Raw genomic sequence first — 26,611 nt, 5'->3', positions numbered from 1 at the left:
GTGGAATAATTCTTCAGTATTTACCAGAACTCTATCTTGGATGGACTGACCCTTTAAGTATGCATTAGTTCAGGACACCAGCACATCAATAAAGTTTAAGGGCAATGTATGACCTTGCTGAAAAAATTCCTTCAACTGTACAAAAAAAAAAGAAACCAAAAACGTGGTCGCCAAATGAGATCTATTACACTTTACAGACTGCTTTTTAAGTGTAACAAATGGCAAAAGGGTTAGTAGATGGATTTACAGCCTCTAGCTGATTGCAGGCAAAACACCGACCGCTGGGCGATAGACTTGTTACAGCACAGACTTGTGATTAATTCCTCTGTTAGGAGTTCAAGCTGGGAAAAGGTTGTAGGTAACACGGTCGCAGACAGATCCGTAGGAGACAGAGTCCTACTCCAAACATGCAGAGATTGTCTCCGCCAGCTATTGAGACCACATGCTAGAGAGAGAAGCCTCCAGCCGTGTGAAGTGGAGCCAGAACCACTGGTCCAGTTCCAGACAAAGTACTTGACTGTACACAGAGACAATGGGATGCTTCAATCAGGCCAAATCCTCTGAGGCTCTTAACTCACTTTGTGCCCAGGCCACCAGAGACCTAACAAAATGGAGGCTGTCCGGCTCTGGGCTAAGCCCTTGCAGATGACTTTATTATTAAAACCAGTGTGTTTCTGGAAATCATAAAGTACATTTTGATGCAGCACACTAATTATTAATATTTATAATGGAAGACCCCCTTGGTCCCTGTGGATAAAATTTATTGCATCACAACAGAACATTGTAAGACCGTCATGTGGACTCCATGATTAGCTGTTTCCTTTGTGTGGTCACCCGAGTAAAACAATATTATTGTAATAAAGGGAAAATTAAGTATATTTTCTAATCTTTATAGCACATGACTGAAATGTTTAGCTTCTTTTTTTTTTTCTTCTTCTTTCTTTCCCAAGCCCACTGTCCAGTGCACAAAAATGAAATCCCAAAGCGAACCAAAAAAGTGCATGTGAACACACACAAAAAAGAAAAAAAGTGTCCTAGGATGCATCAAATGACTCCTGACGGGGATAAGGCACACGCAGACCTACCTAGCCAAAAGGCATCTGAAGCCAACCAGTGGGTGGGAGGCTGTCTCGAAGAGAGACAGCCCCAAGGCAGGAGAGAAGTGAACCTGATGGCCACACATCCTCCCCTTACACTTTAGGGAAGGTTTGAAGACCTACATCCTACAATCCTGAGTGAAATGTGACACAAGAATATTTAGCTACCTTAGTTTATCTAAAGTGTTTTTTATTTTGAGAGTAGTGAGCAGTTAGAACCCCTGGCAGGTCTTTGTTACTCTAGTTGTCCCTGCTAGCCAGTTTCACATGCTTTGTATGTCCTGGCGACTACTGTCACTAATGGTTGACCATACATGCTTTAATAAATGATCGATTGCTTTTCCAATTGATCTCTTCCCATATAAATAATCTGTAGTCAACAACCCATTTTATCGATAAACCACACATAGGGAAGTAGATTTCTACTGATCATTAGGCTATGATTGTAAATTATTAATTGCTTCTCTCTTCTCTGAACCTACTGATCAGAATGAACTAAGCATTCCAGTGCTGCCAATTGATGCAAAATGACTGAAAATATTCCACCCTGGTCAACCAACTCAGATCGAATCCAATCGAAGTTGAGTCTAAATCGATTGGAAAGGACAATATGGCTATTTGATTGCAGATTTGATTGATCAGTTTGATTGAATCACACATCGATAGGATAAAAAAAATTAAGTGTGTATGGCCACCAGAAAAGAAAGAAAGAATTTCCTAACTTTTATTTGCCACCAGAACAGAAAGGGACGGAAAACTCTTCAGTGGAGACACTTGTTTCAGTTACAGCTGTCTAATGTTGACCATACACTGATATCTGGTGAATCTGCCAAAATTTGAGCTTTGGGTGGCCCTGTCAGCACATCCCGGCTCAACAAATTTCAATCTGAAAATCGAGAGTTACTGTTTGGGTATTCTGACAGCCGCAGTTGGCAGGGGAGATTCCTCTATCCCCACTGTTTAGCGTGGAAGGGGGAATGTATAGGTTTCTCTTATTCAGCCTGCCATTGCATACATGCATTTCGCGGTTCGCAATAAGTTAAAAAAGGGGAAAAATTCACTAGGACTTCATTGGATGATAGAGCGAAACCCAACATGTGATTAGAATGTTAGTTTTTGATTGCTATAAAATTGTTGAGGTCTGTTAGTTTTAATGCATCCATTTTGGAACTAATAAATGCTCACCTCCAAACATGCAGTTTATCATGATCAAGAAATCATAAATTTAAAAATGCTTACAAGTCCTGTAACTAAAAACTTTTCATTTTGGACAGAGTAGTGAATACATGGACCATCTGTTTGTATAGCTGTGTCTACCCCTGGAAGTCTCTGTCCAGGTGACCATGGTCACCGACATAGAAAACAACAGGAGCACCACCAGATATAACATTATTTTCAGTAGAGTGGGGAAAGTTATAAAACAACAGTTTCAAATCTTGTAAACTTACAAAATGAATAAAATAAAAATGACCCAAAACCAACATAGTTTTCCTTTTACTGTAAGAAATATTGTATAAAAGCCCATTGCTGGTCTCCTGATCTCCTGGTTCCCACAGCCCTCTGCCTCTTCCATAGTATGTGGTCTTCGGTGACAGCCAGTGCCAGGAGACGGCATGTCTGCTTTCTCCTAAATGAGGTCCCTTTCTACAGTCATTCCAGGGATTTGGTCTGGCATGGAAAACCTGTTCTCTGCATACATCCAGGGCATTGTTCCACAAGACTCACATGAGCTGCTGCTTTGGCCAAAACTGTCAGGCTCAGGAATTGAAAACCTACAGAAGACAAGTAACACAAGAACAGCCAGATAGGGGTGTTTGTATGATTAAACTGGGGTTACTGAATGGGAGGTGTTATCTGGAATACAATACCAATGACAGACTGCTAGCTACCTCTGGAATTCAGTCCTCAACCAAGGGTCACTTCAGCATTGAGTTTGTTTTTTTTGGTATTCTAGTGCCACCCGACAAAGCTATAGACAAATCTGCAAAAACAGACTAATTGTGGAGTTAAATGACTGCAATTTAAATTGCTTTACTTTAAATGTGTAGCACTACCCCCTTAGGAGTCACTGAGTTTTGGTTCCCCCATAAGCTCTTTACAGAATGGCAACATGCATTTTTATACTTTGCACACTGGAGTCAAAGAACAGTCCTTGAACTTTTGTAATTTTATTTAGGGATTAAACTTGGATAGAGTCTAGTGATATATGGGATGCCTGAGGAACTGCAGAACTTGAGGACAAACATTTTAGCAACTATGTTCAAAAATGCAGAGAGCAACAGTCTTTCCTTGAAGAGCACCAAAGATGATTCCTCCTCTTCACCCAGCTGCCTGAGGGTATCCCTGGAAAAGGGGGCCCAAGAGCTGTTAATTTAGAACAGTCCTGGATGAAGACTAGTTGGGTATTGTACCTGACCGCCCTCTCCCCTTATCTGGCCCAGGGAGGTGTAGGAGTACTCACTCTGTCTTTCTCTGTTTGCTTGGTGGTTTGGTGGCTGCCTTCAGGCCTTATGCTGGGCTGGCTCCTTCCCTGCTTCACAGGCCACCGACATAGAAAACAACAGAGACGATGGGACAAAGGAGATCTTCCCTTCCAGAATCCTGCCGGCAGGTGGGCTCGCCATCCTGAGTCCCCCTCCCAGGCTTTTCACTCCAGCCTTCCTCTCTTCCACCCAACACTGACTTCCAGGCCCTGTGTTACTTAGAGATACTTAGTCCTGGTCACCATGCCCAGCCTCCTGCTGGGGGATTGGCCAAGGTCCCTCAAGCATGCAGATCTGAGCCTCCTCCCCTCCTCCAGAAAGCTCTCAGGTTTATGGAGAGGTTGGAGGGCTCCAGAAGCTTTGACCTTCAGGACCTCCCAAGCCTGTCCTGAAGTGAACTCCTGCCTCACTCACAGGCTGACTCATCCCAGACTGCTACTCGGACTCTGTCTAACAAAACTGTCTAACCTGGAGGGCGTTACAAATGCAAAAGTATATCATACAACAGAAGTTGCTATCTCCACTAATAATATTTTAAAGTTCCGGCCCAAATCATCCCAACGGTCATGGTTGACTATCTATAGCTTTTCATTTTACACACTGTACCCATTTCTAAACAGCCTGAATATGTCCAAAGGTAATTTTTCAATTTAAGAAAAGAAGGCAATTAACCTTCTTGTCCAATTAGTAATGGAATGTCCCTCAATCTAATTAATTTTACAAGGACCTACAAGAAAAGCACACTGACATCAAGATGGACATAGAGGTTATATAAATAACTACCCACCTCCCAGTTTTTATGATGGCCTCAAGGTAGGGGCCAATATACTGGTTTCAACCGCTCCTAGCATGTCTGAGACTCAAACATGAGATTATCTTTGCTGATACATTCAGCCTGGTCAGGCATGTAATTAACCAGAAATCTTGTTACTGAGAAACAATTAAGCTACATCAATAAGGAAAAGCTAGAGATTAGAGGACTAATAGATAAAATTCCATGACCTTATGAAATGGAAGGACTGAACCCAGATGCATGCTCAAAACCCTTCAGTCTCATCTGTCGGAATGGTCAATTTGGGATTGCCTTAGATACATAACTCATTTAATTTCACCAGAACATCAGAGTCAGACCAGGCCGAATTACGTGACTTATTAAGTAGGGTAAACACAATAAGAAAATCGGAAGAAAAATACTGCTTTCTAAATGATCGTCCGATAATCTGACCATTAGGACACAGCTTTTGAGAGCCGATCATGACACTTCATGCAAAATTATCCAAAGGGACAAACATGACAATTTTTCTCATATGATACCAGAATGAATGGTTTTCATTTAAATTATGCACTATTCGCCTGAAAAGAATCTAAAGACCAAGACCACGCATGCTCGGAAATTAAAAAATACATTACAATACATTACATCACTTCAAAAATTGTATTCCGTAGTATGATTTTTCGTAACTGTAATAACCTCTTAATTTTCAATATGAGACTAGCATGCAAAAACAAAAAAACACAGATGACCATTCGTCTGATATTCTCATCATGTGTACGAGACTTCAGCCACAATAATGGTGGCCACACATTGAATGATATTATATACGATCGTTGATTGATTCACTGTCCTGGAGAAAAATACAATCAAGGGATTGATCAGGCACTAAATAAAATAGTTTGATATGATTGGACCATGTACTCAAATTTGATGGGAAAAAAAATTTGGAATAGCATATTAAGAACTGATCAACTCATTCCGATCCCATGTGATGAACTGTAATCTACAAAAATGTACAGTATCTATCAGGGGCGGACTGACCATTTGGAAACTCGGGCACTGCCCAAGGGCCCGGGGTCAGTAGGGGGCCCCATGAGATGCCCCTGGTACCTTTTTCATAGGTTTTTTTTGAGTTTGGGCAAGGACACAGGGGCCCCATGATCCCCTATTGCCCGGGGGCCCCATGAGTTGTCAGTCCGCCACTGATATCTATATTATGATGCACATGTACACTAATAGTTTATTTTATACAAATTAAGCAATACATGTTTTCAGTTGTCATTCTTTTTTTTTTTTACAAAAGATATTTCTACGTACTAATACATATTATTTTATGGTATTTACAACATTAATACATTACAGAAGTATATAAAAATTGCTTTCAAATTTGTATTGATCATATATCACGTGACTAAATGGTTAGCATTTCCGCCTGGCAGTACTAGGGTCGCTGGTTCGAATCCCAACCACGGCACCACCTGCCTGGAGTTTGAATGTTCTCCCTGTGCTTGCGTGGGTTTCCTCCGGGTACTCCGGTTTCCTCCTACACTCCAAAGACATGCTGATAGGTGAATTGGCTCCTGTCTAAATTGGCCCTAGTATGTGTATGTATGAATGTAAGTTAGAGACCTTAGACTGTACGTCCCTTGAGGGTTAGGGACTGATGTGAATGTACAACATATATGTAAAGCGTTGCGTAAATTGACGGCGCTATATAAGTACCTGAAATAAATAAATATCACACCTCCCCTTCCAAATTTATAAAATGAACAATTGTTTAAAGAACCAGAATTGCATGAAAAGATTGTTCGGTGCACCACTTACGAATCTATTTAAAAGACATTTGTTGTATGAATGGCAAAAACGTTCGTGAAAGCTGAATGAAATTTCACTGTATGTTTTTTGATAGATTCATTCCTGCATTATCAGCTCCGTCTAGTGGCCAATATGCTGTATATTTTCTCATTGGGGTATATCACAAAACTATACCACATTGTGGCCACTAGATGGAGCTGTTGATCCAGAAATCAATCTCCTGGAAGACTTATGGTGCACTTTTGTTCAGCTTACACAAATGTTTCTGACATTCATACAACAAATGTTTTAGAAATAAACCGCTTATTGATCATAGTGATATATCTACTTATCTACAATCCAGAATAATTCTGATGAAACTGATCATTTTTTTGCTTGAAATCGGTTGAAAACATAGTATTATTTAATTAATTCATAGATTAATTTGTATTCATTTGTATTATCGAATGCTGTGAAAAGTTGTTCAATCAGCCACCACAAATCCTAAAACTGCCAAAAAATTGCAGCCCTTTGATAATGTGTATTATACACGAAACGCGTCAGTGAGTGCCCTCTACTGGACTATATTGATTGCTGCACCGCATGGCTTATTATACTCAGCCGGCGGCCATCTTGGATTTTTTAATGTAAGTGTTTTCCTTGTATGCTTATCACTTACTGCATTAAAGTTACTACACTATCAGAAGCTTTGTCTGGGGCCCTGTTTATTCCATGGGAGCCCCATTCTTTGAAGGTCTACCTGATTCCTGCCTACTTGAAGTCTGATGTCAAAGTTTTAAAAAACCCCCTCTGGTGGTGGAAGTCAGCATTCCAGGAGACCCCTGATGTTTTACAGACCCATGACACCTGGTAGCTGTGGCTTAGATGACTACTACCTATTCCAGTGAATCATACCCTGAGTACCTGGAGTAGGTCTTATATACTCCATGCACAAGCATTTCGTCTATCTGGTTAGCGTACATCTATACTCCTCTTCACCGCCACAGGAGTCACAGAACCTTCACTTATTCTGCACTTCTCAATACTTGGGAACTTTATATCTACTGTATTTTTATTGAGTTACTCTGTGAGTGTCACAGATATACTAACGCTGCATTTTATTATATTTAAAAAATTGCAACTGTAGTTGCTAATATTGGCAACGTGTAACGACAGGCTTCAAACTTTTAATCCTTTAATTAAATTTTTCCTATTTTGTTCTCTCTTTTCATCACCTCTGGATGTTTGTAGCTACATTCAGCAGGAGAGCTACAGAAGGAAGGGGGTGCAGGATTAGGAAGGCTTCAGAAGGCTCACTATAGTTCCAAAAAATGTGAAACCATTTCTGATTTCTCTCGTCGGTGTGTGTAGTTAATATGTAGCTGTGAATACAAAGAAGTTTACTCAAATAGCATATTCTAGCATTACCTTTACTAAAATCTAATACATGTATGATACAAGGGCCGGGGCTTGTACGAAAGGGTGTCATCATTCAGGTGTGCCTAGGTTGGAGTTTAAACACTGCCCCACCCCAGAGGTACTACTTTATGAACTTGTGGTCATCTCACAAGGTGAAATCAGCCCACAAATTCAATATACGCCCATCAGCCATAGACATATGACCACTGTCATGTTAATTGATCATCTTGTTGGAATGGCATCTGAAAGTCAGTGTGATACATAAATCCTCATACACACGTATGAGAATATCAGACCAATGATCGTCCTTTTTTTTTTTTTTGCATGCTAGTCTGATATCGAAAATTAAGAGGTTACTAAAGTTATGTAAATTCTCATACGACAGAATATAGTCTCGGAAGTGATGTAATGTATTGTATAGTTATATCTGCATTCATGTCCGAGCATGCGTGGTCTTGGTCGCTCAATTTTTTTAATGGATGAATACTGTGCCGATTAAACAAAAATTGTTCTGGTATCGAAGAAGAAAATTTTTCGTGCTTGTCCCTTCAGATAATATTGCATGAACTGTCATGAACAGGTTTTCGAAAACTGTGTATGAACGATCAGAATATTGGACGATCCCTCTGAAAGCAGTATTTTTTGTAAGATTTTTTTCATGGTGTGTACTAGGCTTTAGGAAGCAAGTAAACTTGTTGGCCCTGACATTGAGTTGTGTTGAAAAAAGAAAAAAACGGGCATCACAGTTTGTTGTGTTTGGGGCAGACCAGCCAGGGTGCCTGTGCTGACTCGTGTCTACAGCCCAAAGCACCTACAATGGGCACATCAGAACTAGACCACAGAGCAATGGAAGAATGTAGCCTGGCCTGATGAATCACATTTTCTTTTACATCATGTGGATGGCCTGGGCACATATTACCTGGAGGAGACATGGCACCAAGATGTAGGATGGGAAAAAGGCAAGCTGGTGGAGGCAGTGTGATGCTTTGGACAATGTTCCTCTGGGCATGCCTTTGGGTTCTGCCATTCATGTGGATGTTACTTGACAAGTACAACCTACCTAAACATTGTTGCTGACCAAGTACACCCCTTCATTGAAACGGTATTCCCTGAGCGCAGTGTCCTCCTTCAGCAGGATAGTGCACCTTGCCACACTAGAAAAATGGTTCAAGAATGGTTAGAGGAACACAACGAGTTTGAGTTGTTGACTTGTGCTCCAAATTCTCCAGATTTCTATCCAATCTAGCATCTGTAGGATCTGCTGGAAAAAAGAAGTTGGATCCGTGGAGTCCTCAGCTCAAAACGTACAGGATCTGCTACTGATGGCTTGGTGCCAGATACCACAGCATACCTTCAGAGGTCTAGTGGCATCCATGCCTTGATGGGTCAGGACTGCTTTGGCGGTAAAACTACCTACTCAGTTTTAAGTGGGTGGTCATAAAGTTATTGCTGATTGGTGTATTGTGTTTGCAATCAGTGCATTGTGTATATTTTCCACTTTAGATGTTCTGCAATGCTTAGTAGAGTGTGCCAGGTGCAGACTCCTAACACACGTCTACCATTTGTCTTATGAGACAGGCTGTTGTAAATGTGGAGACTGCATGCGGAATATACATCAGTGCTGAGAAGAAACTTCAGTTAGTTGAAATCTGTAACTTATAAATCTCATGCCTCTCATATGCAGACCACCACCTGAGAACAGTAGATTTGGCAGACGTTGTAATATTTCAGTATCTGTTCTATATAAAGTGTAGACTCCTCATTGACAGCCTAAGCATTTCTTGGAACAACGTCTGTAAATATGTAGATATGTGATGTAAGATCTAACAAATATTCTTACATGAGAATCGGGGTCATCCTAGCGCACAGACCGTTCTTGTCTATAGACCCCATAATGTACATCTGATGGTAACCCAAACCTACTGTCATTGTATTTAGAACATTAGAGCACCAAGAGTAGCAAGCTGAAGAAGAAATAAAGTGCAGATAAACATAATCACAAAACGTACTCTACTTGTATCCCAGCACAGTAAAATGGGGGTGGGTCTATGCCTATGCAAATACTGACTTCCAGAAAGTTGGTCTTTGCATAGGACTTCAGGGTGCTGCATCTTCTTTGGCATATAAGGAGGATGGAGAGAGAATCCAAAAGTATTATATGGCATTGGAGGTTGTTGTTATTGGACTGCAGGGTTGCTCTACATTTTATCAGTGTGTGACAAGTCCGGGGCTGTAGGTACACACCTTTTGACTCCCTAAGCAACTCCTCTTTGTTAGGATGGCCTCTTTAGAATGGTAACTTTCCCTGTTTACCTGGTCCTAACTCAGCTCACAGTACTGAGATAACATCTGAATAACACTATGGGTATGGGACCCCACTGTGTGAAACTGCACTAGGCCACAACACTTTTGCTTTTTTTTTTCTGCACCTTTTGACTGAGAGTGAGATCATTTCTGTTACTAGTCTACTAGACTGCAAGGCCTAGCCAATGCACTTGAACTGGCACTTTTTGTTTTTCACATATTCATTTTTGTGCTCTCCATCTGAGTGTCACACTGCACTTTATAGTGTACATGCATTCCCTTTTTACTCAGGGTAGAGGATGTGGGTCCTCAGGTCTACCCTGAAGTTTCTGGGAAGGATGTGTTGCCATCAGGTTCCTTCCCCCCCACCTTGGGATGTCTCTTTGGGAGAACCCCCCACCTAGTACTCCTTGCTCGGCTTCAGTTGATCACGGGGAGAAGGGTCCGCTAGGCCTTTTGAGTGAGCCTTATTCTTGTTGGGAGCCTTGCAACCTGGGGGGGGGGGTCAAGGAAGGACCAGAGATGCACCCTAAGTGAACTCTTTTGGTTAATTTTTTTATTATTATAATACAGGATTTATATAGCTCCAACAGTTTGCGCAGCACTTTACAAAATGAAGGTAGACATTACAGTTACAATACAATTTGGTACAAGAGGAAACTGAGGGCTCTGCTTGTAGAGCTTACAATTTAAGAGGAAAGGTCACTTACTATTGTTTAGCTTTGCACACCTACCGTGGGCTTAAAAAAAAATCTGAATAATCTTTTTAAGATAGAATATTTCCACGAATGATAGCAAAAATGTGCAACCAATAATTGTACAGGAAGAAGCCATCTCTTTGCCCCTGCTACCTATAGGCACGTACTAGTGTGGATCGAGCCCTAGACAGGTCTACTTTGGAATGTGGGGAACCCAACTGTGTATGCTAAGGGGGCTAGGATAGGTGCTGGACAATTTTTGTTAAAATGTGAGACCTTTCAAATAATCTATCTTTTAGACAAGAGGTGGTCACTACCTTGGGGTTGAGATATGAATAAAGCTTCCTTGCGAAGGGTAACCCTATACGGTGTTCCAAATTCTGACCATTATTTGAGATCATTTCTGTCCTAGGGAGCCATAATGTTCTTCTCCATAGTTTGGGGTTGCTTTTTGAGGAGAGTTTTTCCAAGCATATAAGCTGTCCCTATTCTCTGCTTTTACAAATAGAAGATTAAAAAAAAATGTACCAAAAAAGTGGGTGTTGCTGTCACCTTTTGAGTGAGAATCACAGCTTATGACTTGCTTAAGGATGGACAGAGGTTCCTACAATCCAATCTAGCAGTCCAATCTATGGCCTTGGTTCCTCAAGCAGAATAGATACTGTTTTGACATTCAGGCCCATCAAAATCTGCTTATACTGTTTATTGGTTCATGAAACTGAAAGTGTATGCAGAAGGCAAAGCTTTTTTTTGGATTGGATAGAGTGGGGAAGAGTTACCTCCTTTGCCAAATTGTGTTCCAGCAAGTGGGGAGGTTTACCCCTCTGATTATCCTGGTGACCTTTGTCATTGAGAGATAGAGAAAGCAGAAATTCTAAATTTTAGAGTTGCCAAGAAAGCAAGAAGTGAGAAGAAATTTGTGGGGACAAATGTTCTGGTGGCCACTGTCTAGCATAGGAAGTTTTTCACTTTGGGGAGATTTTCTCCTTCCCCTAAGCTTGGTTTTATTGTTTAATTGTTTCTGCCTGTTGAGGAGCTCTCATACCTCCTGGACTGCTGCCAGGACAGGTATTTTGCCACCTGGGCCGCTACCAGGAGAGGAGGTTGTGTTGGAGTTCTGTACCTCCCAGGCCAGTTGTTTGAGGGAAGGGGGGGTCTTTTCTAGAGTAGAGGCCTGGGTCAGAGGCCTAGGAATTCTGAACTCCACTGACTGGAGCACCAGGGATGCAAACTTTTGTGAGGAGTATCCTGTGGAGCTGGGTAGAAGCTACTGCAGGAGGACATTGCTGGACGTTCTGGTGGATAATCCAGGTGGTATGTGCATTGCCTGCGGACCAGTTCACACCAGAAAAATGCACTGCTGATGAAGTCAGTGTACAGAGTGCTGGTTTTGGCCTAAAGTGGTTGTAAACCCTAACAGAGATAAAACATTTCCTCCTAATTAAATTGTACGTCTATTTGCAGTCTTCTCTTCTCTACAGCTGTTCAAAGTGCAGAATTTATAAAGCTGATTAGAGTACAGAGACCCCCCCCCCCTTCCACACAGCTAATGGGAGCAGAGCTGAGGCTGTCAATCTGCTGGAGGTCCCTCCCCTGACACCATGTATCTCCTGGTGTCAGGGAAACTTGTCAGAAGTGATTTGTGCTGATGGCAGAGGAACAAGGCAGCAGACAGAAATGACACTTAGTGCTCTTTATTGAGACAAGTACTCACTATAGAGGTATATGTTTTGTTCAATTTCAACCACTTTATAGGCCTTTTCTTCTGCATTGGCTGTAAAGTCTGGAGTCTGCATTTTTGTTCATTTTAGGGTGTCCTGTGGTCTAATCCTTCTCTTTTTGTCTTTATTGTGCCTAATAAACTGTTAAGCTTCCTAAAGTGGCAGGCACTCAATTACTTCCACCCAACAAAGGTGGGATTTCAGGTGTAGGATGCAAGCCCACTGTGCTGTGAGGGTCCCCAACCACCTTCCAGATGTTAGATGGTGCTACACGTTATGGTATGGTTATACATACACTTAAAATACTTATTTAGGGTGCGGTGAACATTTCTCTGCGTTGGTTTCTTCTTTTGTCCAGATTGTTGGAGCGTATGATTCAGAAGCGTGATACAGATAAAGCTGTCAGTTTTCCTGACACTAATTTGTTATTTCACGTTTGTGCCTAGCAGGTAGTAAAATGTTACAGAGCCTCTGCAAAGAAGACATGAGTGGGGTAGGTGAGAAGGTAAAATGTCAATCTGCTGGATGACGGGCAGTTCTGAAGTACTGATGCCCTGATATCTTTATAACCACACAATCAGAATGATAGGTGGGGGTGTGGGGGTACATGTGGTCATCTGTAAACAATGCAGTATTTTTATCCATGCAACTGACCCAACCAACACACCTACAATCTGCTGTCAGGAAATAGAATTGTAGACAATATTTTATCGAATTTTTAAATGTCTCCATTTTTAGCTATTCTAATTTCTGTAACAAGCTTTGCTCCTAATTTTATTTGGCCAAATTCCCATCTATGACCTGCGTTTTATTACAAGTCACTGCAATGCAGGTGTAAGTGTGGTATGTGAATGTTGCTGCCCATTTCCATTCATTCTGAAGCACATAGGCACCGCAGCTCTACTGGTGAAGAAAAGCAAAAGAAGGGCGCACTCTCTTTGTGCATTACCGTGGTAAAAAACAAATTAATTAAAATGCATAAAAGTGAATACTCACAAACCAAAGGAGATATAAAAACAGAGACAAAGAGCCAGTGGTAAGGGTCCCAGATAGCGGGAAACCCTTGATGGGGTTAGTTGACGTGTCTCGGGAGACACACTCCCATCTCCTTTAAGTATGCACTTTTATGCATTTTAATTAATTAGTTTTTTGCCACGGTAATGCATGAAGAGAGTGCGCCTTTCTTTTGCTTTTCTTCATCAGTACCAAGGTTTTCCCATCTTTCAAGGGCTGCACCGCAGAGAATGACAGATACAGTACCCCCAGTCAGCATGAAGATTTGAGTGCTGGTTTCATTTTTGTTGACCGCAGCTCACGTCTTGTGCTGCTTCTGCCTCCACCTCTCTGAGCTCTGGTGTACAGTGAATTGCAAAAGGCTGATACCATTGCAAATTCAGTTACTTACACTGCTTGTATTTAACATATACATTTAGTGATGTTTTAATAAATGCAGAGATACATTCATTTGTATCTTTTAGGCTAGGTTTACACTTAAGTGGGTTTTCGGCCTTTTTTTGATAACGTGCATGGGCCACGAAACGTGTAAGGGAGGTGCCCTTACCCTGTGATGTCACTCCGCACGGCCCACATGGACAGCCGGCGGCCATTTTGGTTACTCTTTTTACCATTCAGGAAAAGTGAGTGTTTTTTCATGTTATCACCCATATAATTCAATAAAGTACTACACTATTGGAGATTTTTTCTGCTTTGGCTTGTCCACCACGAGCCCCCCCCCCCCTTCCAAGATGAATCCTGTTGACCCTGCTAAACTTGCATGTCTGGTTCCCTCTGCTGTCTGGAGAGTGCTTTCCTGGAGCCATCCCTATGGTGTTCTACCTGCCTAGCTGACGCTTGCCTGATGACCCCCATTGTTCCAGTGTCCAGATGCAGATGACTGGACTGGCAGTTGGTCTTTGATTTACTCAAATGCGCATTAGTTTGCGCTCTCTGGTTAGAGCAATCTACACTCATCCTTTTTAGACACCACGGTCACGGATTTTCACCAATTTGCTGCTATTGGATTTTGGGAATTTTTATACACCACTATATGCACCTTATGACGTCAAGTTTGGACGTTTGCACATTTGATTGCTGCCATAGAGCGCGAATTGTTATGATTAATCACTTTATCCTTTATACCATTATTCATTTTAGCGCCTCAGTGTGCAAATTTGTATGGTTTAATATTGATATAGTTTTGATATTAATTTTATGCCTAATTTTATTATTTATCTAACATCAGCGCTGCATATACTCATTTTTACGATTCCAAGGAAAGGTTTTTAGAGGTTTTACCTTTTTATGCCAGCGGCTATATCTCTTTTTATCCAGAGCTCGTTTATTATCTCTTATATATGAGTTTTCAGCAAACGTTTGCATGGGCATGGCGTCCTACTCATTTGAATGGGCTGCTGTGCCTGCATTTCCCATAAAATGGTACTAGCATCACATTAAAATTTCAGCCACAGAGAAATCTCACGGTGTTTTTGCTGTGAGATGAGTGGGAGTGAGTGCCATTAAGAATGAATGGCAGCCCTGCGCATCTCTACAGAGCAGTGTGTTTTGGCTGTGGGTGGTTGCAGATGGGGGAACAGCTGCGATTCCAATACCTGCAACCACCCACTACAGTGTGAACCTAGGCCTAAAGAGTAGTTTCAATTTTCTCTGTTAAGTAAGGCAATCCTCCCGGGGGGCAAATGTACAAATGTACATTCCTTTGCAGACTGAATATGAATGGAAGGTTATTATCACCTGGTGCATTCTTTTAATGAGAAAGGTCTGCAAGACCTACATCCCTTTCGAAGTATTAAACCCTTGGGAAGCATCTTGGCAAAACTGAGGTTCCTATTGCAGAGGATGCCTAAAATTTAACTTGTTTCTTAATGCAGACTTCTGGGAAAATCAATGAGTCAATCGCACAAGATGGAAATTACATTTCAGGGGGTGTTCCTTTATGCCAGTAGAATGCCTCCAGTTTGCCTTATTGTACTGAAATTCACAGAAAAAACAGTGTTGCAGATTAAAAAGGAAAAGACTATTTTGTTAATGTTAAATTGCAACATATTTGTGTAGTGCATATATATTGCCCAAAGTATTAGGGCACCTGCCTTTACACTCACATGAACTTTAATGGCATCCCAGTCTTAGTCCGTAGGGTTCAATGTTGAGTTGGCCCGCCCTTTGCAACTATAACAGCTTCAGCTCCTCTGGGAAGGCCGTCCACAAGGTTTAGAAGGGTGTCTATGGGAAGGTTTGACCATTCTTCCAGAAGCGCATTTGTGAGGTCAAGCACTGATGTCGGATGAGAAGGCTTGGCTCGAAGTCTTCCTCCACCCCAAACTCTCTCATCCATGTCTTTATGGACCTTGCTTTGTGCACTGGTGTGCAGTCATGTTGGAACAGGAAGGGGCCATCCCCAAACTGTTCCCACAAAGTTGGGAGCATGAACTTGTCCAAAATGTCTAGGTATGCTGACGCCTTAAGAGTTCCAAGCCCAACCTCTGAAAAACAATCCCACACCATAATCACCCTCCACCAAACTTTACACTTGGCAGAATGCAGTCAGGCAAGTACCATTCTTCTGGCAACCACCAAACCCAGACACATCCATCGGATTGCCAGACAGAGAAGCGTGTCTCCACCGCTCTTGAATCCAGTGGCAGCATGCTTTACATCACTGCATCCGATGTAATGCAGTTGGTAATGTAAGGCTTGGATGCAGCTGCTTGGCCATGGAAACCCATTCCATGAAGCTCTCTACGCACTGTTGTTTTGCTAATAATATATAAATATACATTTTTTTAATAATATTTTTATTTCCACAAAGGTGGATTAATCCTTTAAATCTTCCTGGAGATTGCCTTTAAATTAGTATGTACAGTTAATTGTTAGTTGGTTAGTTCATCCTAAAACGTCCTATGGTATATAGTTTGTAAGACCTGAATGCAAAAGTGGCCTGTTTATTGTAGTGGATCCTCTTTTGAGATGTCAGAGGTGTGTATCAGAAATAAAAAATTTGGCAGGGAGTGGTAGAAGAATGGCACATTGTGGCGGTTATTTGATTTAAAGAAAGATCTTGATTGCTTCAGTAGATTCAGACAGTTCCTTTGTCATGTTTCACTTACTTGGAATGAGAGGAACTGAACTTGATGGACTTGTCTGTTTTTTTTAATCCGAATCTCTATGTACTTTGTTTCCTGTGTCTATAGTTTATTGACAATACTGTCTTTTCATGCTCACTGGAGCTAAAGAGCCCTTCATTCATTGAGTAAAAATGAAAAATATCATATAATAAAGATAAGAGAAATTCTTTGTGAGTTCCTCACAAAGTCATAGGGTGCATTATGAGTCACCATATCATATAGTTTGGCTCTGTTTAAGGTACCCACCTGAACATGAAAGATCCTTTATATCAGTGGTCTCCAACTGTGGCCGGAGGGCTGGATGCAGCCCTTAGCTAGCCTTTATCGGGCCCATGGGACACTATTTCTCCCACTGATTTGAGGCACTATTCCTAACATTGACACCAACAGTGGGGCATAATTCCCCCAACTGACACCAATGATGGGGCACTATTCTTCCTAGTAATACCAAGGACGGGGCACTATTCCTACTCCTTCTGGAGCACTATGCAACTGAACACCACATCTTAGGTATTATTTACTCACTGATGCTGGGCTTGGGACATTTTCTACCCCATTAGCCACAATCTTCCCCCTCTAAAGTCTGAAGGGCAGTAAACTGGACCTTTTGCTTGGACCCATGATTTATGTGAACAATGGTTGATTTGGATTGGCTGGAAATTGTACTTCAATAATTGCTTAAACAGTTTTATGGCAATTTTTACACACATTATCAGATCAAAGGTTGGGATTGCCACGGTGGGGAACATTGAAAGAAGAGTCAACTAGATTATCATTTTTCAGTTTTTGTATCATTTAACTAGACAATTCTCTTCTTGTATATTTTCCAAAACAAAAGTCTTACAAACGTTTAAGTAGGTTTCATCATGCATAGAAATGTCTACATTTATCCGATCAATGGTTGGGATTGATATGGCCAGGAAGATTGAGAGAAGTCAACAACATTATCATTTTGTCATTTTTGATAGACAATTGTCTCTTATGGGTATAACATCCAAAAGAAAGTCATACAAAAATGTCATTAGATATGTGCTAAGGTGTACAGAAGAGCATTGGGGAAAAGGAAAAAAGTTTGATAATTTTGAGATCGTATCAATTTGAGACCATATGTCAGAATATTGTATTAGTATTTTAGAATTCTGTGTTATCTCAAACATCAGAAATGTTATCTAACAGTGCTTTGAGATAGTATGTCAGAATTCTTTGCTACTATCTCTGAATTCCGGCATATTAGCTCAGAGTGCTCTGAGATGCTATTTGAGCCTTTAATGTTTGCCATTAAATACATTTTCAAAGAAAACTGAGGTTCGTTAAAAACAAAAATATGATTAGTAATATGAAGTCATTCAGATTTTCGCACAATGCTTGAGATACAATCCTATGTCAAGGCCTAAGTCCTTCTCATCTTGCAGAGTCCTGGTTGCGATGGCATTCTTGGGTCCAATAGCACTTTGGATACCTGCGGTGTTTGTAGTGGAGATGGCTCAACGTGTAAGTTCATCACTGGCACGTTTAAGGACACCAACGTTCCAATTGGCTACCATAAAATCCTGGAGATTCCAAAAGGCGCCACTCAGATCAGCATCCGAGAACTGACTTGGAGTCCAAACTACTTGGGTAAGAACGTCTTGAAATATTTTTTTTTATATGACATACTGGTTGGCCATGACTTGGAGAGTGTTGTAAGAAACCATATGGAGCAATATGTATGTAATGTTAGAGAAGGATTCTACAAGATCATAAAAAGATCCTGCCAGTTAAAAAGAAACAACCCATATAAATTACTAGACCATGCCATATACCAGGGGTCTCCAAACTTTTCAACCAAAGTGCCAGTTTATTGTCCTTCAGACTTGGGAAGGGGGCGGTGGATTGTGGCTGGTGAGGGTAGAAAATGTTCCGGATCCTGCATCAGTGAGAAGGAACATGGCCTCAGGCTTAATGGTCAGTAGGGAGAGCAGTAGTGCCCTATCATTGGTATTCATAGGAGCAATAGTACTCTATCATTGGTTTCAATGGAAGAAAAAGTGCCACATTTTTGTGTCAGTGGAAGGAATCGTGCCCTGTCAATAATATTAGTGGGAGGAATATTGCCCCATTATTAGTGTCAGTGGCAGGAATTATGCCCCTCTATTGGTGTCAGTGGGAGGAATAGTACCCTAAGTGCTGGATAAAGGCTAGATGCATCCAGCCCCTGGGGCTGCAGTTTGGAGACTACTGCCCTATACCATCTATTGTCTGTTAACTTTTAGCTTACGGAAGACTTAGACTTATCTGACTTTGATTTCAGCTTTGAGAAATCGAGCTGGGAAGAGTATCGTTAATGGTAACTGGGCAGTAGACCCTCCAGGAAAATACGAAGCTGGCGGAACAGTGTTTATCTACAACCAACCTAGCCGTGATGAGCAAGAAGGAGAATCATTCACAGCCCCTGGTCCTACCACTGAAGCGCTTGATGTATATGTAAGTATGGATTTTATGAAGAACATTGTGTTCTGTCGGGTACGTGTTCTTTCAGTCCATGGCATGTTCTTTGTACTCTGTTCCCAAAGACAAACATGTCTTACTATTTACAGGCCTAATTATTTTCCTTCCCTTGCTTTCAGTATAAAATTTACCAGTTGGATGGAGCTGAGCTTCAAAATAAGCTGACAAACAACCCTCAGACTGCAACAAGTTTGCAGTGTCAGGTAGTGTCTTGCCTAATTGATCACAATGGGAGGATTTTAGATCACACACCCTGCTCACATATATTAATCTCCCAGAAGGTAAAGACTGTTAAACCGTAGTCTAGATCTTTTGATGGACAGCTGCTTCACTTGGTATTTATCTCTGGGGTTGAAGTGTTATAATTTAAACTTTATATACTGTATATAGGTTTAGTCATTTGTAGGAGATGTGGATTTCACCATCCATGTCATGCTTTGTGCCAAGTTCAAGGTTAGCTCATTCATGCTGAAAGAAGAAGATCGTTTGCTGCTTCTGGGCTGGGCAGAAACAAGGAACTGTGTCCAATATCTACTGCAACAGATGTTTCTATAAATGATATCATTCTAAACCAGGGGTGGACTGACCATTTAGAAACTCGGGCACTGCCCGAGGGCCCGGGGTCAGTAGGGGGCTCCATGAGATGATCCTGGTACCTTTTTCATAGGCTTTTTTGAGTTTGGGCAAGGACACGGGCCCCATGATCCCCTATTGCTCGGGTCCCCTTGAGTTGTCAGTCCACCCTGTTCTAAACTTTAATATATGTACTCACATTATAAGATGACAGCAATAGGATAAGATATGATACACATTCTGCCTAAATATACTTCCTATCTTTTTTTTTTCTTTCAATCTATTACTTTTCCTGCAATAATTACTGTATATGTTTAAAGATTAACTCTAAGCAATATCTACATACACAGAACAAATGCATATGTAGGGGGAGTTTTATTTGCCAAAGCATTTGTAATTCTGTCCATCTAGTTTAGGGGTCTCCATACTTTCTAAACAAAGGGTCAGTTAGTAAAGGTGACCTGAGACCTGAAATTTATTTTAGATGTTCCACTGGGGTAAAAATGTTGAGAAAGGTTGAGTTTAGTCACCAACCAGCATTTGGTGGACTTTGTGCCTCAGATCCCACCTCTTCTGATCCTCCTTTGGTTATTGCAGGGTGTCCCTCTGTTTGCTAGATTTTGTTAACCAGTATTACATTATGTGTTTTAATAGGAGCACAGACTGACTTTCTTTCAAAGGAAATCCATAGCTGAACCTCATGCCCACAGGCAAAGTAGTGCCAGGAAGGCCCAACATCTGGCCATAAATGAAGTACCTGAGCTTCTAGGCTGGAAATAAATCATGCTCTCATTAAAAAAGAAAAATTACAGCTTATTACACTGTAAATAATAAGGAACTTACATGTTGTTCCAGCATCTTAATAGCTTGTTGCCTCAAAGTTTATTTTTCCATGTGTAGATATTGCGGTCAGAAGTACACCTATCCCGAGGCATTTGAAATTGATTTTTTTTTCAAGCCACAATATTTTTTGAGAACCCTTTCCATAAAAGATCCTTTTGAAAGAAGAATATACACATTTCACATAGCTTTATTTTTCTAAGATAATTGCGGGACTATTCAGTAATGGCAGCGCAGAGGGGAATGAGGGTGAGGGAAGTGTAATGGCCAAACGGACCAATCAGTTTTTCAAATATTTTGGAGTTCATTAAATTAAAGAGAAATAAACTAAGGAAATAAAGTACAGTGCTATATTTATATATATATATATATATATATATATATATATATATATATATATATTCATGTAAAGGATATTGTGTCCAGTTTTATGAAGGCTATATACTTTAATACTGTATATATATTTTTGCATATACAGTATTTAAACAAACCGGCATCTGCAGTATGCTCACCAATGGTCATCCATTGTCATAAACATACTGGATAGTTGACTGGCTATAGACTATTATTTATTGCAGGTATTTATATATCGCCATCAATTTACACAGCACTTTACATATATATTGTACATTCATATCAGTCCCTAGTCCTCAAGGGGCGTACAATCTAAGGTCCCTAACTTACATTCATACATACACATATTAGGGCCAATTTAGACAGGAGCCGATTCACCTACCAGCATGTCTTTGGAGTGTGGGAGGAAACTGGAGTACCCAGAGGAATCTCAAGCAGGCACAGGGAGAACATGCAAACTCCAGGAAGGTGGTGCCGTGGTTGGGATTTTAACCAACGACCCTAGTACTACCAGGTGGACGTGCTAACCATTTAGCCACTGTGCTGCCCAGTAAATGGCCTTTAATAGTGAGCATTAAAGTGTAAGTGCACCCAGTAAATGGCCTTTAATAGTGAGCATTAAAGTGTAAGTGCACCTTTGGTACCTACCACTCCTAGCTCCCATTGAAAAGCTTATACACGTGTGTCCCTGATCTAGCAAGATATCACCCATGAAGCTGTACATCCACTTGTGGAAATCTTCTCAGCTAGGCCCACACATGCTACTGTACACTCTCCATTGAATCTTGTGGAGCGTTCGTATTTTGTGCTTCAATGGAGTACAAATGTCTCTATAGGCAGCTTTGTGGGGGATATCTCACTGTAGTTGGGACAGGATAATATCAAACTTGCAGAAGAGGGTGGGGTAAGTACAATATAATAACACACTGTACTCTTTATAACTGTCATAGGAGCATTTTTTTTGCTTCTCTGAATAGAGGTATCTTTTAATGTTGCAAACAGCATATACAGTAGAAGCCACAATTTTCTTCTCTTTAATTCTTTTTATTGAAGTTTTATTATGTAATAAATATCAGTTATCACAACATTTGAAAAGACAAACAGAACCAGTACTACAATTTATTTCTCTTCAAGGAAACATTTCCAAAGAATTTATGGAGGCTACCATTGCTATCCTTCATCTAGATGGCTGGTGGCTCCAGTACTTTTGGAATCAAAGACCTGGAAAAGAAATGTTGAAGCTATTGGATCAGCATGGCAGGCAGGGAACTGGTATTTTCAGAAGAAAAGTACCGACAGCCTACAATATAAGTTCCTTTTAAATTCTTTAAAGGAAACTGTTCATGAGAAAACACATGGGCTGCCATTGCGGATCTTCTCCTGGGATGGAAAAAAAGAGACAGAAACACTTATTTTTAACAAAATAGGGAAAAATTTGAACTTCGCCAAAGATTTCTACTCATATCCTGTTGTGGTGTCAGGTGTTACTGGGACAGGAAGTAAGGGGAACTCTGCCTAAAGCTGGCCATACATTTGCTTTCAAAGCATTAATTTAACTTCGTCATGGTTAATAGAAATGTTTTTGTTGTTTCTTATCTGAACAAACAAAATTCTAATTGTTGATGTGGTCCTCGTATTTTATTGTATTTTTATATTATTGTAAAGGGTTGAAAATTGAACATTAAAAATCTATACATTGGTATGGCAATCAAACAAAATTTCTTTCAATGATGGTGTCAGAGCCCGGGTCTGAACCTGAGTGAGTGGCAATGCTTCTTCTTGCCGAGCCACCTGGAATGCTGGACAGCTCCCTTGACATTATTTGGATGATCCTGCCTTGTTTGTCATGAACCTTGAACCCCTTACTGAACTTCCTGATATAAGCCATGTCTCTGAACTTCGTGTTTTCCAGATTATTGTGCTCTCCAGCCAGTATCTTGCTCCTTGCCTTCTCTACTGTCATCCATATTTTGCTACCACTCGTTATAGACCCTTGGTTTGTTCTCAACTACGCTTCTGCCTGATCCCAACCTGCAACTGTTCATTACCGACCTTGGCTTGTTTACTGACCACGCTTCCTTTTAATCCTTACCTGCTTAATATGCTACTGGACCTCCTCTTGCTCACCTCCTGGTGTGGTGATCCTGAGGACGCGACCTGGTCCTAACACACAGCAAAATCCATCTCCACCATCAGGAGCTCTGGTGAACTCTGGTTAGTACTTAGATTCCGCACCTCAGGTGAGCCCGCTCCTCCGCCACGGTGACCTGCCTGTGTACCTATCCTGCTGGTTTCGGTGTGAGCCTTGCCACTGCTATAACAACTGGTCTTCGAGCTTGACCCTTGATCGTGACAGATGGAATGCTCTGTGGAACGATCTTTCACGAACAGTCATTCAAACATCTAACAGCCACTCACCCTCCCTTAACTAAAAACTGTTGTAGCTTGAGTCGGGCTTCACATCCCAATGAAGTCCCAAGATATTGTCATAGCCTTTGCTCCATTTCCCTCGAGCTCAAAGCATTGTAGAATATTGAAATACATTGACGCCAGGGTTGGAGCACATCTGGAGCCACTGATAATATAGAAAATTAAATCCATTAAATGTAATAAGTTTGTCATATCATCACAGCGTCCTATGATCCCCACATAAGGGCACACAAAGTTTAACAAAACACATCCTTCCCCAAAACAACACTCTGCGCTCAGTAATACATTGTAGAAAGGAAACTGAGACTTTGTGATTGGAAGATTAATGGTGATGTCACTTAATGGACAGGTTTTGTAATTTAGCCGACTATCCTTCAGCCAAGTCCTCTGCCCTGTTTTACTGACCCGTGTCCTAGTTGGTAGAGATTCAGCACCTTGCCGCTGGTGAAAATCATGATTCATATCCTTTCCTTCAACGATGAGCTAACTGTGCGGAAAGTAGTCAAGTCATTTCTTAAGAGCTTTTTGTTTTTACAAAAGAAAACAAATACAAAGTTTGCTCTTCTAACAGCTAGATAGAAAGTGTCAGGGAGCCTGCAGCGGTAGCCTCTAGCACTCCACAGACCGGAATCCCCCAAGGCGCGGAATCTAAGCTCCGACCTGCTTGTTCACCAGAGCCCCTGATGGTGGGGATGGACTTGGAGCAGGCCGAGACCAGGTCGCGGCCCTTGGGTTCACCCAGCTGTGGTAGAGGCACCGTTGAAGGTGTATAGCGGGTAAGAGTCTGATGTGAGGAGGTAACTGAAGCAGCGTCGGGCAGGCCGGGTCGGTAACAGTTGTGGCGGTGTAGTACAGAATCAGCAGGCAGAGGGATAAACAGGTCACAAGCCGGGTTCGTCAACAGGAGGTCAGAATGTATGGGGTTAAGCAGGAGAATGGTCAGACAAAGCCAGGGATCAGAGCGGGAGACGGACAGCAAATCAGGGTCAGGCAGGGTCGGCAACAAACAATCTACTCACAGGAACACAGATAAGACCATACAGCACTTGAGCATTGCGAGAGCCGGGTTTAAATAGCCCACCCGACTCCTGACAGGCGCCCCTGGGTCCTAGTGCTTGCCCAGCGCCATCATTTGTGACAGGCGCGCCTGGGTCCTAGTGCCCGCCTGCCTGTACGTTTTGTCAGGATTCTACGCATGTGCAGATTCGATCGCTGCGGCGATCTTCCCATTCCCTGACAGAAAGAATTGCCTCAGCCTAACTTCAGAGCCAAATTTAAAAATGTTCTCCAATATAGAAAAAAATACTTTAGTTTGCTTTGGATAAAGTAGGTTAAACCCCTATTGGGTTACTTTTTGCTGTCTGTAATCGGCTGGAGAGAACCTCCCCCCCCAGGTGAGTGAAATTCTCATTTTAGACAGTTGTCTCAGAATATATTGACACCTCAGAAGGAGCAGTAACATACATGAGTGGAGGGAGTGGTGACACACATGGAAAGTTTCTAAAGTGTCTCCAGAAGGAAATAACCTTTGGAGGCAAGAAGAACAAATAAAGTTAAAGAGTTTTTCTGCAGTCATATGAACATGTTGGAATATAGCAGCTCATAATTGAATGACACATGGGACAGCCCGTCAAGCTCTGGAAGGTTGTGGTCTACATTCTGTAAACACTTGGAAACATCTGTGTGACGGATTTCCAGTGTTACTGACAACTCAGTGTTACTGCTACCATTTGTGTGATTTGATGCCAGAGGCTAATACATCAACAAATTATATGTCAGATAATTGGGTGAATTAGCTTTTTATGAGTTGATAGCACATGTAACATTTTGTGTAATAGGTCACAGGTCAAACCTTTGTAAAAATGTGTTACCAGTAGCACTACATGCTTATTTTTATTATTTATTACAGGTACTTACAGGGGCAGACTGACAACTCATGGGGCCCCCGGGCAATAGGGGATCATGGGGCCCCTGTGTCCTTGCCCAAACTCAAAAAAGCCTATGAAAAAGGTACCAGGCGCATCTCATGAGGCCCCCTACTGACTCTGGACCCTCGGGCAGTGCCCGAGTTTCCAAATGCCAGTTCGCCCCTGGGTACTTATATAGCACCGTCAATTTACACAGCACTTTACATATATATTGTACATTCACATCAGTCCCTAACCCTCAAGGGGCGTACAATCTAAGGTCCCTAACCCTCAAGGGGCGTACAATCTAAGGTCCCTAACCCTCAAGGGGCGTACAATCTAAGGTCCTTAACTTACATTCATGCATACACTAATAGAGCCAATTTAGACAGGAGCCAATTAACCTACCAGCATGTCTTTGGAGTGTGGTAGGAAACAGGAGTACCAAGAAGAAACCCACGCAGGCACAGGGAGAACATGCAAACTCCAGGCAGGTGGTGCCATGGTTAGGATTGGAGCCAACGACCCTAGTACTGCCAGGTGGAAGTGCTAACCATTTATTCACTGTGCTGCCCTATGCTTATCTACTAAAGCTGGCAAACTCTACACCTTACTGAAATTGGTGAAATAGAGGATGGAACAAATTCCAAAAAGCAACAAGATCAACATCAAAGTAAAATAGCTTTGTATCCTGCTTGCCATATTAATATAAATGAAGATTATCAATGATTGCTGAGATTTCTCTATTACAGTCTTTTTCAACCTCTTTATCAAAGGGAAACCTTTTAAATATTTTTCAGATCTCAGGGAACCCCTGCTAAAAGAAAACTACGTCTACAGCTAATGGTACATTAGTGTGATCAGTGAGCTATACATATAATAATAAACCAAAAAAAAAGAATGTGGCATGCATGGCACAGTTGACAGCTGGTGACAATGATTTAATAGTCCCCAGCATGATAAAATTATTTTCAGTAATTATCATGAACATAAAGAATAATGGTCAGGAAAGAAATGTAGAAAAATAAAAATGCAGTGTCCCTTTACATTGGTGGTCAGTAGAGAAATGCCACCATATATTGGCTCTACTAAGTGACATTGTTGTGGAACTATGCACGCACCACCAGGTGGGAGATCAAGCCACCACTGGAACCCCTAGTGACCTCTAAAGCAACCTTTTCAACATGGAGGAACCCTCAAAATGACTTTCTAGTCTCAGGGAACCCCTGCTAATAATTATCTGCAAGTCATGGAACTTTAGTGTGATTATGTGAAGAATGCTTCTTACATTTGTGGTCATTTGGAAGAATCCCACCCTAACAGATAGCTAAAAGATCATTGCTGCAAGTGGTTTCTCACCTGAGAGGCAGACGTTGCTCATTGGTCAAGGAACCCCTAGTAGCCTCTGGGAAATCCCTGCTGTAAAGAAACCCTATCGTTCCATGGAAACCTGGTGGAGAAAGCTTACTCTATTATCTGAATGTGTAGGCTGTGGAAAAGCAAGATAAAACACTTCAGGGGTTGAAACACAGACTGACATGGAACTTTGCTATTCAATGAAAAAAAGTGGATACATGTACTTTATGG

At 41.4% G+C, this 26,611-nt stretch overlaps 1 protein-coding gene across 2 annotated transcripts in view; it reads left to right on the top strand.

Moving 5' to 3' along the window:
* Positions 1-26,611, top strand: part of ADAMTSL4 (ADAMTS like 4) — a 274,339-nt gene that overhangs the window by 206,305 nt on the left and 41,423 nt on the right. For both annotated transcript variants that reach the window (XM_089678942.1, XM_089678941.1), the window contains exons 8-9: positions 17,846-18,050; positions 18,724-18,896. In XM_089678942.1, the coding sequence (XP_089535068.1) occupies positions 17,846-18,050; positions 18,724-18,896 (378 nt within the window). The remainder of the gene's footprint in view (positions 1-17,845; positions 18,051-18,723; positions 18,897-26,611) is intronic.

This window comes from Staurois parvus, unplaced genomic scaffold (genome assembly GCF_062004578.1).
Source record: "Staurois parvus isolate SC_StPar_1 unplaced genomic scaffold, SC_StPar_1.0 ptg000213l, whole genome shotgun sequence".
Taxonomy (NCBI): domain Eukaryota; kingdom Metazoa; phylum Chordata; class Amphibia; order Anura; family Ranidae; genus Staurois; species Staurois parvus.
This window is presented reverse-complemented; position numbering and strand designations above follow the sequence as displayed.